We start from the raw sequence: 14,562 nt of genomic DNA on the forward strand, positions 1-14,562 counted from the left end.
ATACTCTCTTGCAATTTTGGCTTTGGTTATGCCTGCTTCATACTTATTTATCATATGCAACTTATCTTCTAAGCTGATCACTCTACGTTTCTTCTTGATAGCTGTAGACTTGATATCATCCTTGTTTCTTTTAGCATTCATTGTAGGGGTAAATAACAAGAGAAATAAATATCCACATGTACTTCAGGCAAAGGCGGGCAGTTACTGGTGATTGGTGAGCAGGTGCTGTCGAATAAAAACGAAGCGCTACAAGAGAGCGATACCCGGAGAGTGGCGACTCTAACTGGTTGCATATGTAGTGGGCTACATCTTGCAGCCGCGATAATTTGAATTTTGGTATCAAATTATAAACTGCGATAAATCGAGAATTGCAATAATTGAAACCGCGATAATCGAGGTATTCCTATAGTTTAATTCAGTAATGGGAACATGTAGACAATGGTCAAAAACATACGGTCAGAACAAGATTATCAACAGTGCCTCAGTAAAGAATGCAGTCACTCCTCACAGCAATACAGTGCTCACATATTATTTATAGAGCTCTCCTTAGTTCTTCAAGGTTTGGGGATGCAGAGGGAGGGGGGTGGAGGGGGTTAGAGAGCAGCAGCAGCACATCTACCCAGATTATCTCAGATATGCTCAGTAGGATTAAGGTCAGGAGATATGGCTGACCAGTCCATATATATACAATAGTTTGTTCTTGAAGATATTGGTCTATGAACTTCATTCAATGAGGATGAACACTATCATCTTATGGGATAAATGTCTCCCAATGCACACACATATGAATGAACATAGGAATCCAGGACTTTGTCTCTATATGCAGCATTCATGGTTTCACTAGGAACCATATACAGGTCAGTGCATCCAGCCAAAAGATGCCATCCCACACCACAACCACCACCACAAGTGTCACTTTCATGGATTTTAGATGGATAATAACGTGGCTCTGGTTTTCTCCAGATCAGAACATGCCTGATATCACTTTGTAGAGGAAACTGGGATCCATCTGTAAATAATACTAACCCCCAATGGTCTTGGATCCAGTTGACATGGAGCCTGGCCCATTTCAAACATTTTCTTCTGTAGTGTAAGGGCAGGGACATACAGAACTACCAGTCGTCTAGCATATACAATGCCTTTGCGAAGCTTTCTGTGCACAGTGGAGTAGATGCCAATGTTCCTGTAGCTGGCAGAAGGTCAGATCATAGCTGATTCAAGGTAGTACTCCTGTTCTGCAAACAGATAAAAACAGATAATTGGAGATATTGGTCACCCACTGTAGCCTTCTTTCACTATATCTCCAGAATGCTGTTTGTGACTGTTGTATTGGTTCACAGTTTGTGAACTAAAGAATGACTCACATGTAACCATCTGGACACCTCAACCTGATTTTCGCTGACCTCTAGCCTTACGATAGCTCACCACCTGAATTCATTGGTTAAATGATGTCTTGCAACCATATCTAAGAATTTTGCTATCATGAGATGTCTTGTTCTCACTCCAGACACAAAATGGAAAATACTTGCTTTTATGCTGGCAGCAGCATTTATTTGTACACATAGCCAGACTCAGCATCACTTTTTACATAATGTACCTAACTTTCGTATGCCCCCCCCCCCCCAAGCTATAATGTTTTTTCTTTTTGTTCCTTAATTAATGGAAATTAGAATATAACATACTGGGTGACTCAGGTTGCAATCTGACTAGTGACATATTTGCTGACTGGTGAGCTAGCACAAAATTTTTCAAGCCCTGCAGATACATCTTAGAGAAACAAGAAGGGCTATCATTTATAGGTGAAGAAAGCAAGCAATGGACACTGGATCCAGTAAGAATATTTCAGAATCTGAGTACTTATGAATGGTGTAACCATTATGTCTCCAACTAGTGAGGACCATCATGAAGTTTTGACTTGGAAAGTAGCACATGAAAGCTTTGACCCAGAAGGGGAGCAAATGTGGAAATATAAAGAAGACAATCATCATCATAAACCGAAAAGACAGTTTAAGGCAATGCCCTTGAATGAGTCATATGGCAGATGAACCAAGAATGCAAAGCAAGTAGAGGAGGATGCCTGAGAAAAGCAATATTTGACTGTATCCCCAAAGATTTAGGAAAATAAATCACACAGAATTTAAACTGTTGAATAATACATTAAAATAGAATCTGCATAAAAAGAGAATGTTGTGAATCTAATATCATAAGAAGAGTGTAGTATAAAGAGCAGACCAGGAGTGTGTTGGCAATGGTGAAGGAAGAGGAAATCTGTTTATAAAAATAAGTTAGTCAAATAAATGTCAGATACAGCACTTATATAAAAAAACATACAGCAAAATTTTTCTATTCAATTCACATTTTTGAGTGTATTTTGAGCAATATTTGAATTACACTCCTTGAAATACAAAAGCATAATTGCTAAAAAAACTTATCTATAAAAAAAAAAATAGTCAAAACACTTTTTGACTCAGCTTAATATTCTACAGGTATTTGATCAAGCATAATATTTTGACAACTATTCATTAATTGCATTTCCAAATTCATATTTTTAAATGCCATAGAATATACACTGAAATATATCAGGATTAGCATTTTTATATATTACAAAGTAAGGAGTGGAATAATTTAAGATCTATCACCTTTAAATTAAACTTACTAAGAAATTATATTCTTGTTTAATCCTTTATTCAAGTGTAAGCAAACAAAGCTTGAGCATGAGGTATCTTCATGACTAGGCTAGACCCTCTCCACAGCACACTTCCTTTCAGAAATGTATGTTGCTACACAATATGAGGAAGGTCATTATCCAGACCAGTTTCAAACTCTTCACTGAGCTCTCATGAATGGAAACCATACCCAGAAGAGATACCAAGGATGAATTAATTCTGCATAAATTTTTTGTATGTTGAATCACATTAATACTTAAACAACTGTTTCATGATTCTGTCACAAGATTCATTCATCCATTTCCTATACTAAAGCAAAAGCAATAATTATAAGCATTTATATGCATGGTCTATTTCTGTCATTCCCGTGCACTATATTATATTATGAAATATCACACTACAAGCTTTGTTGTTATGCATTAAAAATTTGGTTATTTGTCATTCTGTTCTGAAAGACTTCTAATTTCAGCAATTAATTTCATTAATACATAAAGCTGATTTCTATCATTTGCATACTACAGCTCAAAAAGAATTATATATTTAGTTTAATCCTTTTTCCAAGTGTAAGCAAACAAAATTTGCACCTGAAGTATCTTCAGGCCTGGGGGTAAGGTGGTACAACACCAGGCAACTAGTTGCAAAGGTGGAGCAAGCTCTCATCATTCCTTGTCTCAGTATCTCCCATATTAAATTACTCTGGATTTAGAGAAAGATGTCGAAAGGGGGGACCGCCCCTTTCGAGTCATCAGAATTCAAGGAGAACTGGCATACCAATCAAGAACTGGGGGGGTAGGCGCCAGGGGGAACCCCCCTTTCGAGTTTTCAAATTTTGAGTCATCAGAATTCAAGGAGAACCGGCCTACCAGTCCAGAACACGGGGGGGGGGCGCCAGGGGAAGAGCCCCCTAGTATTAAATAAAAATGTAGGCAATGTTTCTTCATTAAAAGGCCAAAAAGCAAAAATGTTGTCTTTATAACAAACCCAAAATGAAGGCTGAGGTTGTACGGGATGAGAAAAGGATGTCTTCTAAATGTTCTAAATAAAAGTTAGCAAGTGGGGGGGGGGAGTGGACTTCCCATTGCAGTTCCTTCAACTTGACTTTAAAACTTATTTTGACAAATAAAATATCTGAAGTGTATAAGAAAGTCAAATAATTTCACTATATCCATGGAAATGCTTCTGAAAGTAGATGTAGTGTATCCTCAAGAGGAATATTAGTGAAGAGAGATTCTATATCAAAGCTAACCATTATATCAGAGGGCTGTAGGGAAATATTTTCACTTTATCTAGAAAACTGGAAGAATTTTTTATGAAATGAGTGGGAGTTACCAGTCTGAGCTTTCAATAGGTATGCTAAAATTTGGCTATTTGATATGTAGATGAATCTATGCAGTCAACAATTAGATGAAGAGGAATGTCTTTCTTATGTATCTTAGTTAAACCGTAGAACCTAAAAGTTCTAGTAAAATAAGTTTTAAGTTTTTTCCATAGTGTTTCCATTGAGGCTTACAACTTCATCTAGTAATGAATTCAGTTTTCTGTGTTGACTGTTAGTGGAGTTCTAATCCAATTTTTGGTACGTTGAACAATCCTGTAGTAAAAGTGATCTTCCTTTTATAATTAGTAGAACCCATAACAACTGTAGCTCTCCCCTTGTCAGACTTAATAATGAGATGACTGTTGTGTCTTAAGGATTGTAACAGTTTCATTTCAGCTAGAGATGTTTGTAAGTGTAAGTTTGGATTTCACTAGGATGGATAAAACTTCCAAACAAGGTTTATAAGTATCCTCACACACTAGATAGAGTGAATATGTTCTGTTCAATGTTGAAAGTGAAATCAAGTAAAGTATCTTTTTAGGAACTATGGAGAAATCATGTCCTTTTGAAAGAATATGGATTTCACTTTCAGTTAAAGGGCATCCTGAGATGTTTACTACCCAATTTTCTGGAACAGTATGAGGTGCACTTTGCTTAGCAATAAGAGCATTGAATTTATGACTGAAATGTTGGTTGTGTTTATTAAATGAATGATGAAGCCAAGAGCATTTAGTCACAATGAGAACTATATTGAAAAGTTGAAGGTCTACAGTTGAGATAATATAATTTCGGAGATCAGAAATAAGACATATCAATAGCTAGCTCAAAGTTGATTGTGGATGAGTGATAGGTCTGCATTGAAATAGATATTATGAGCACTGGGAGACAGTTTTCTTCAGCTTGCAAAGTTTGGAACAATGTTGAGATCACAGCATTTTTTAAGAAATGAAATCCTTGCTTGCACCTCACCTTGTGACACAGATAATTTTCCAAGTTTACGGGTCTTCTTGGTTATTTCTTCTCTTTAAAGGATTATTAATTGTTCTTTAAAAGATATTTGTGCTATGAGAGGTTTATTTTAATTAACATGAAAAAACACAAGGAATAAGTAATATTATTTATTTAAAGCCATATATTTTAGCCTGAATATTACAGCCATTATCAGTGGCGATAACAGTTAATTACGAAATATAATGCAAACAATGGATTGATATGAAAAAGGAACAGCTGGTGATGTTGTACATAAAACACAATGGTATAACAGAAGGAATATTGCAAAATTAATTATTACCTATTAAAATAAAAAACTTACAGCAGGAACTCTTAAATGTCAAACGATATATGAAACTCAGTGACTTCATATAACTAATTCATTAATTTCTATAATCCCAGCTCAAATAACAAGCATGTCAAGTTTATGGAAACAGTGTGTCAAGTTTCCAATCCCTTACATTTTTGGCATCTCAGAACACATTTCCAGAATTCTTAAGAAATACAATTTAGCGGCTACTTTTCTTCCTATCAACAAATTATTAGCATGGTTTCCATCTTCCAAAGATAAACAGTCTTCAGTTCCATCAGTTGGACATGACTTGAACACTGTCTAGTAAACTGCTAGTTTAGCAATCTGACAAATTTTTCTGTTATTCCATATAAATTTATTCAGTTGACTTCCCCCACCATACCTGATTTATTAATTCTGTGGTCTACTTTCATATTTAATTTACCATCTTCACTAAAAAATTGTGCCTTAATAGCTGAAATGCTTTATTTGTTCTATGGTTCTACATTCACACCATGAATATAGAACTATGCAGGAACATAGAAAACTTCAACATGGTCTTTTTACTGCTCATTTGCATACCATATTTGTTTACAGCACTTATCCAAGTAAGTTAATTAATTCTGCAAACTTCTACTTGCTTTCTTTAAGAGAATAGTATCAACTGCATAAATTTCCCATTTTCAGACTAGGTTTAATGAAAATTTCTTTCGTAACGTGACCCATACCATATGATGAATAACAGTACAGATAATGAACATCAGTCTCACACCTGATTTTACATTAAACCATCTTCTTGTACTTCCTTCAATTCTAACTACTGCCACAACTCAAATATATTACAATGTCCCATTTACACCATATAAATATTTGTAGTATTCTTAATAGTGTTTCTTTTGGTATTGTGTCATATGCCTTCTCTAGATCTACAACACTTAAATACAGATCTTGTTACGAGGGGGGGGGGGGGGTTCTGGAAAGATGTGATAAACAACTAGAACAAAAGTGATATTACCACATCGGTTGCTTTAATATCACATTTGATGAAACATGGGGGTTAAAACCTTTTAACTCCCATGTTTCATCAAATTGTAATAATTTGTTCTTTTTCTTTCTTAAACAAAAATATTTTCAAAAATATTATTTTTGTTCTAGGTGTTTATCATAGACCTTTCCAGGATCCCCCTCGCCCAACTCATATATTCCCATGATTTCTCAACTAGCTATCTTAAAATGAAAATCTGATCCTAACATCTCCTGTTTTATCCTGAACCTAGTTTGTTTTTTTCAAAATTTCACTTAGTCTCTTCTCAAGCATGCTTGCATAAACCTTATTCTCTGTAATTCTCTGTAATTTCACATTCACTTATATTTCCTTTTTAATAGATAGGGATTATGAGAACTCTCAATAATCTAGAATTCAGCCTTTTAACTGTACCATCTTAATCATGATTTGCAACCACTTTTTTCAATTCTTATTATACATTACACGTAATTATATAGAAATAGGCTTTCCTTTAAGGTGGATTTAAGATGTATGCCACAACACAGCTCATCACAACTCAAACTGTGTTTTCTTTTATTTATTGGTCATAATGAAGGGTGAATTTATATAAATTATTAATGAACAATCTTTTAACAGGAAAGACAAATATAAATTTCACAAAAGCAAGAAAGTAGGTAGCACTTGATGTGGAGCCAGACTCACTTTTCACAATGCACTCAATCACGTTATTCAGTCTTTGCAAGATAATTGTATTTTTTTTTTATAATGAAACCTGTGGAATATTTATAACTATAAAATAACATGTATGTGTATGCCACAGTAGATAACTTTTTAATATATAAATATTTCATCTTACGTATCATAAGACATCGTCAGTACAATTATCAAACAACAATAGGAACTAAATTAAGCATGCGCACTTTTTTTTTTTTTTTGAATTTAGTTTCTATTGTCGTTTGATAACTGTACTGGTGATGTATTATGATACGAAAGACTAATATTTACATATTAAGAAGTTATCTACTATAGTATATGTGTTATTTTATAGTTAATTGTATTTTTTAAATAACAGTATTAAAAAGAATCTGTGTCATAAAAGTTTCAAGCATTTAATTACACTAAGCTAATTCATGTTGTGAGCTGTGAAAATCAGCACAATACAATACTATATTACAATTGCGCAGATACTTAAGGTAAAGGTATTTGAAGAATACGATATACAGATGTACTTCAGTCTTTAATTAGATTATGCATTTTAATTTTTGTATAATTATCGGTTTATTTTGTTGATGAAATTACATTGTAAGTAAAATACATTTTTTTTTTTTTTAAGAACAGATTGTCTATTACATATGGCATGCAACCTGTATATTTATTTATACTGTAATATGTTTAAGGTTAATATTGAACTAAATGAATCATTAATTTGATTAAAAATTTATTTATTGGAAATGATTAACTGCAATTTAATTTAAATGCATACATGATATAAAAAACTTACATTTTCTGTTTTCAAGTAAAGTGCTTATAACATGTAAAGGCTGCTCAGCTCATTTTTATTGCTTCATGATTGAAATGTAAACTATAAGTGTGTTGCATAGTGGACCATACATCGAGTGCAAAGAACCCTATAATATTGCTGTGAGAGAAACGAGATTTTTGGACTCAAAACAGGATATTTATGAAAGCTTTCATATTGAAAGAAAAACGTTTAAAAGTTATCCATTGTTATGTTATGGCAATGATGACAGAACAATTTGGGGGGGGGGGGGAGATACAGTAAATTGCATTTTCAATTACTCTGAAAAAGCAAATAGCCTTTGATATAGAAACAAAAAATAAAGTTCTTAAATTTAGGAGTGTAAATAGAGCAACAACAGGAGCTACATCTGGCATTTATTGATCTGGAGAAAGCATATGACAGAGTGCCAAGGCAAGATGTCTGGAGGTGTCTGAGGGAGAAGAAGGTTCCGGAGAAATATGTCAGGTTGGTGCGGGAGATGTACAGAAATGTGAAGACAAGTGTTCAGACCTGTCTTCACATTTTTTCAAGAAAAGAAAGTTTTCAACTAACAGTTGGCTTGCATCAAGGGTCAGCATTAAGTCCGTCTCTGTTTAACATTGTTATGGAGGTGGTGACAGAGGAGGTGAGAGAAGATGTGCCTTGGACAATGTTGTATGCAGATGACATCTTGCTGTGTGCAGATTCAAGAGAAGAAGCGGGAACTAAACTGGAAAGATGGAGAAAAGTACCGGAAGAGAGAGGTATGAGACTGAGCAGAAGTAAGACAGAGTATATGTGTTGCACTGTGGGCGGCAGCCAGGAGACAGATCTGGAGCTGGAAGGAAATGTCATCAGGAAGGTGAGAGACTTTAGATACTTAGGTTCAACAGTGGAAGAAGATGGAGGAACTGAGAAGGAAGTGGGATGCAGGATACAAGCGGGTTGGAGGAACTGGAGAGAGATGGCTGGAGTGTTATGCAATAAGAGGGTGCCGATCAATCTGAAAGGCAAAATCTATAGGACAGTAGTGAGGCCAGCTATGACATATGCTATAGAAACTGTGGCCCTGAGGAAAAATAACATCAGCAGGATGGAAGTAGCAGAGATGAGAATGCTTAGGTGGATGTGCAGTGTGACCAGAAAGGATCGTCTGAGAAATGACTATGTGAGGGGAACAGTGAAAGTTACAAACTCAGGAGCAAAGATACAGGAGGCAAGGTTGAGATGGTTTGGTCATGTGATGAGGAGGGAGGACGAATATGTTGGAAGAAGGGTCATGCAGATGGATGTGCAAGGAAGGAGGAAGCGTGGGCAGCCAAAGAAGAGATGGAGGGAGCTGGTAGAAGAGGACTTGAGGATGAAGAACTTGGATGTGGTGACAGCCCAAGACAGGAGGATGTGGAGGAGACTCATCATCAACAGTGACCCCACTTAAGTGGGAAAAGCTGCAGAAGAAGAAGATTTAGAACAAGATCAAAAATTCGCTTGCCACTTGTCTCAGTTTACTTACCCATTGCAAGCAGGTGAGTGGATTCTGGAACCCTGTATATTCATATGTATATATAAATCCCAAATCTACTCTGCCAAATACTATTTGAACATTTAGAGAGAGTGCAACAAAATCCTTCCTAAAAATGTTTCATGCTATGAGAAAAAGCAATTCAGTTAGATTCATCCATCCCTCATAGACTAACTCTAATCACTTTCCTACAGACATTTCCATTCTGCCTTATTTACTTAGACCTTCTTGATCTCTTAACCATGGAATCTCAACACAGCAAATCAATTCTGTGTGGGACAGATGGTCCCACACAGAATGGGAAAAAAAAGTTCTGGCTTTACGAATCAAAAATATTAGTTAATCAACTTAAAGAACTAATGAAAAACAATCCAATTTGGAAGCAATTGCTGATAAAATGCTGGCAATGAAATCTTAATTGTGCTAAATTATTTAAATACCTTTTAGATTCCATGTAGCATATGCATCGATATGCTGATATCAGCATACCATGGAGTATGATATGATGATATTAATTTTATTTCATTTTTCTTAATTTATTTTTCATTAATTTGAAATAATACTTACGGATTTGACTGCAGATACTGAAGAACAATTCCTGTAGTACAAAACAGAATTGAGCCATGTGATCTTGAAGGTCTTCTATAAAATTAACACACAACTTCAGATGAAATTTAAGTTATTTTGTGTGTTGCTAAATTTAAATAATTGATAAAGAAGGATTATTTATACAGGAACTGTTTTAAAAATATTTCCATTGAATGAAAATTATAAAACATTCTGAGAGTTAATGCAGTAAACTTTCATTTAAATTTATCTCTGATAATTTGACTTACTCTTTAATCCACAATGGATCCTATTTTCCTAAGAATAAAGCATTATACAATTTTCAATTTGTTCATCTTAAAATGTGCCTGATTTTTTTCTTTGAATACAAATTGCATTGCAGTTGACTATTAAGTTTCAATTCAGTTATCAGATTAATTAATAGAAAATCATTTAAATATGACAACTGGTTTCAGTGAAGAAATCTCCCCCCCCACCTTCACAAAAATTATCATTATTATTATTATTATTAATCTTCTGTTGTGAAGAGAAACAGTGACTGTGTCAACTAGAGAACTGACAACTTCAGTAAAAAATGATTTAGTAGATGATAAGTGTTCTGACATAGAAAAACAACAAATTGAAGATAGATGGATTATACTTGACAATAAATTATACATTATTATATTAATCCTATACCTAAGAATAAGCATAGGAATGAAATAACATGGGGTGCTTAAGGGTCAAAGCTATATAACTGAGAGGAAACGACCTCCAAATAGCCTTTAAAAGAATGCGGAAAACCAATGTGGGCTTCTGACCTAATGTCCAATCCTCACCTTCTCGTGGAGCACCACTGTTATCTATCTGGATACTAAATGGACGAGGATTAGCTGATAATTGGGGATTTAGCCGACCAAATTGTATTCTTATTGGCTTAAACCAAAATTTCAATTGATGGTACAACATGACAGAATTTCATGTCGGCTGGGGCGTCGCCTGGTTAATCAAGGCCACTTGTTATTTTCTCCAGGGAAACAGGGCAAACAGCAAAAAGTCAGCTACTGGAACAAATCCTAAAAATCCTAAAATTCATCCCAACTCAACATCACCACTATCAACATAAGAAGCTGCAGAGAAATGGAGCTAGCTGAGGAATTGGAGAAGTACCAGATCGACATAATAGGGGTGACTGAAACAAAAAAGGCAAAAACTGGTGAGATCTTTCTGAGCAATAAATACAAAATGTTATATTCAGGCAATGACAATTAAAGAAAAGAAAAGAAGTAGCCATAGTATTCAACACTAAATACGAGGCTAATCTTCTTGAATAGTAAACAGTCTCAAGTAGAGTGATGTAGTCAAATATGAGAATGGGAAAGTGGAAAATGAGACTTATTTGAGCATATGGTCCCACATAATGCTCTACTAAGGTAGAAGTGGGAGAATTTTTTGGGGCTTTAGAGAAAGCAACTGACACAATGAAAAAGAAAAAGTTGGTCCTTGTTGGGGATCTAAATAGCAGAGTAGGAAATGATTGTCAGACATATAAAAATATTTTGGGAAAATTTGGAGAAAAGAGCAAAGCTAATAATAATGGCAAATATCTGTTGGATTTCTGCTCAGGACATGGACTGGTCATTACTAACACCATGTTCCAACATAAAAAGGTGCACAAATTCACATGGAGAGAAGAGGCTAGGAATAAGAAAAGTCTCATTGACTATGTTATTGTTGATAGTGATGTTTTCTCCCTGATGCAGGACACCAGAGTGTACAGAGGATTTGAAATTGGAAGTGATCACTATTTAGTCCTGCGCAGGATAAAATTGAATTTCATATTGAAAAGAATAACACGAAAGAAAGTTTTAAAGGGAATAAAAGTTGAGCAGCTCTCAGATATGAACTGTAGACTAAAACACACAAACATTACTGAAGAAAAAATTTAAGAGTTTGGTAACAGTAACCATACCTTGGAGATTCAGTGGCAAGTTCCAAAGAAAATATTGATTGATTCAGCAAGAAAGGCATGTGGTGAGGTTATCTGCAGGGATGGAAAAATCAGAACTCCATGGTGGACACAGGAAGTTAAAGAGGCAGTGAAGGAAAAGAAGAAAGCATATCAAAAGTTCCTGGCAAATAAGTCAGCTTGTGCTCTCAGAGAATACAGAAAAAAATGTAAGAAAGCTAAACACTGTGTAAAACTAGCTAAACAAAAGTCATGGGAAGACTTTGGTAAGAATATAGAAGATAAATATCAAGAAGGTTATTTAGTTGATATTTATCTATTCAACAAGAATTTTGTTGATAAGATAAATATCAACAAAATATTCTGGAGATTGTTGAAGAAGCTCAGAAATGGAGGAAAGAGTGCTGTAAAAGGAATTAGAGATTATAAAGGTGACATGAAACCAGGAAAGAAAGATATCCTTGAAGTATAAAGTAATTACTTCAAAAAATTGCTAAATGCAACAAGCAGTGATGACAGCACAGTGGTAAAAAACACTGACCTAGCTTGCAGTCAGGAATACATATCCATACTTGAAGTGGAAAAACCCATCAAAAGCCTGAAATGTAGAAAGGCAGCTGGAGTAGACGATATTCAACCAGAAATGCATAATGTATGGAGGTATAAATGTCTTACAGTGGCTTCTGATCATCAGTGAATTCCTGATGATTGGAGTAGAGCTCTCATGATACCCATACATAAAAAGGGAAATAAAACTGAATGTGAGAATTACAGAGGTATTTCCCTACTGAGTGTTCCTGGTAAGATATATGCAAGTATACTTGAGAAACGGTTGAGAAGGATTGTAGAAGAGAAGCTTGGTGAAGAACAAGCTGGATTCAGGCCAAATAGAGGCTGTCAGGATCAGATTTTCACTTTACGACAGATAGTTGAAAAATCATGGGAATATATAGCAAGGATCTGTATTTAAGTTATGTCGATCCGGAAAAGGCATATGACAAGGTGCCAAGAGAGAAGTTATTTAAAACGCTACAGTTATATGGTGTTAATGGGATATTATATCAAGCAATACTTAATCTTTATTTGAGTTGTAAGTCAGCAGTTAGAATTAAAGGAAATACAGGAAGGTGATTTAATGTTAAATCTGGTGTCAGAAAAGGATGTACATTATCCCCAATGTTATTCATTATCCATATGGATCACATTATGATGGAAAGTGGTATTAAACCTGATATCAAAATTGGAGATGTTAATCTCAATTTTCTTTTCTTTATGCAGATGATGTTATTACTTCTAAATAAATCCATTACAAGTCTGCAAGATTCCTTGACTAAATTGAATAACTGTTGTAATAGATATGATATGAAGGTCAATACTAAAAAGCCAAAGACAATGAAAACAGGCAGAAGTATTGAAAATATCAACTGCATGGTGTATGGAGAAACCATAGAACAAGAAAACATTTCAGCTACTTAGGCACGATTTTTAGTGATGATGGTAAGTTAAATATGGAAATAGACAACAGAATCAACAAAGCTGGTATGGTAGGAAGTCAACTGAATAAATTTATATGGAATAAGAAAGAAATAAGCCAAAACACTAAATTAGTTGTATACAAGACAGTGTTCAAACCAATTTCAACTTATGGATATGAGAGCTGGTTAGAAATAAAACACTTGACCAAAGACTAGAGACTGCAGATATGAGAATCCTGAGAAAGATTAGGGGCATCAACAGGTTATTCTTAACCTGTTGATGTCCCTTAACCCCAAGACCTCATGGAGTCAAAGACTCATCTGGAGGTCCTTCTTTCACACACACAGCTCATCATACCATGCCTTGAACACATTCAAACTCCTTGCAGACACTACACTCTCAGGCAAGACATTCCAATCATTTACAACTCTGCACAAAAAAAAACGTGCCTCTCACTACCCTACTCACACCTTCTTTATACAGTTTCCAGGGATGACCTCTGGTTCTCCCCCGATCTCTCACTATTTTCTGTAGAACTTCTCCAGCATTGATCCTATAACAAACCAACGTGTAGGTCTCTATCATATCTCCCCCCCTCTTCCTCCTGTCCACCACTCTCTCCAAATCACATCTTCTCAATCTTTCCTCATACTCAACATTCCAGAAGTCAGAAACTACCTTGGTCAGTCGCCTTTGGACCCTTTCCCAACATCTCTTCATCCTTCTGAAAACCAGGTGAACAAATCTGGGCACAATAATCCATGTGTGGCCTAATCAAAGGGACAAGAATCTCCCTACTTCTACACGTCAGTTCCTCCGCATCATTCCCAGAAGCTTTTGTGTTGTCTTCACAATTTTGGCTGTGCCCCCTAAATTTCAGATCCTTATCCACTATCACCCCCAGATCTCTTATTTCTTCCACCTCCAACAATATATCCTCACCAAGCATAAATTCTGCAACCCATCTTTGTTTTCCAAATTTTAAAACCTTACATTTTGCAACAGTGAACTCACATCCCCCATTTCCATGCCCAATCACTCAATTTATTCAATTCTTCTTGCAAGGCCACAACATCTTCACTATTCTTCATGGTTCATCCCAACTTTGCATCATCTGCAAACAACTGAATATCTCCATCCAAATCTTCACCTATATCATTAATATAAAAGTTAAAACAGACCCCTGAGACACTCCACTAGTGACTTTCCTTTTCCTGGATATCGCTCCCCCATACACAACTTCTTGATACCCATCAGATAGCAAGTCTCCAATCCA

The 14,562-nt window shown here is 35.3% G+C and overlaps 1 protein-coding gene across 4 annotated transcripts in view; it reads right to left on the bottom strand.

Moving 5' to 3' along the window:
* The window catches only part of LOC150107666 (ATP-dependent DNA/RNA helicase DHX36-like), a 589,788-nt gene that overhangs the window by 411,672 nt on the left and 163,554 nt on the right, over positions 1 to 14,562 (bottom strand). For all 4 annotated transcript variants that reach the window (XM_090391452.1, XM_090391454.1, XM_090391451.1 and 1 more), the window contains one exon: positions 9,863 to 9,937. In XM_090391452.1, the coding sequence (XP_090247578.1) occupies positions 9,863 to 9,937 (75 nt within the window). The remainder of the gene's footprint in view (positions 1 to 9,862; positions 9,938 to 14,562) is intronic.

Source organism: Typopeltis vanoorti, chromosome 4 (genome assembly GCF_054136105.1).
Source record: "Typopeltis vanoorti isolate ZY-2024b chromosome 4, IOZ_Tvanoo_1.0, whole genome shotgun sequence".
Taxonomy (NCBI): domain Eukaryota; kingdom Metazoa; phylum Arthropoda; class Arachnida; order Uropygi; family Thelyphonidae; genus Typopeltis; species Typopeltis vanoorti.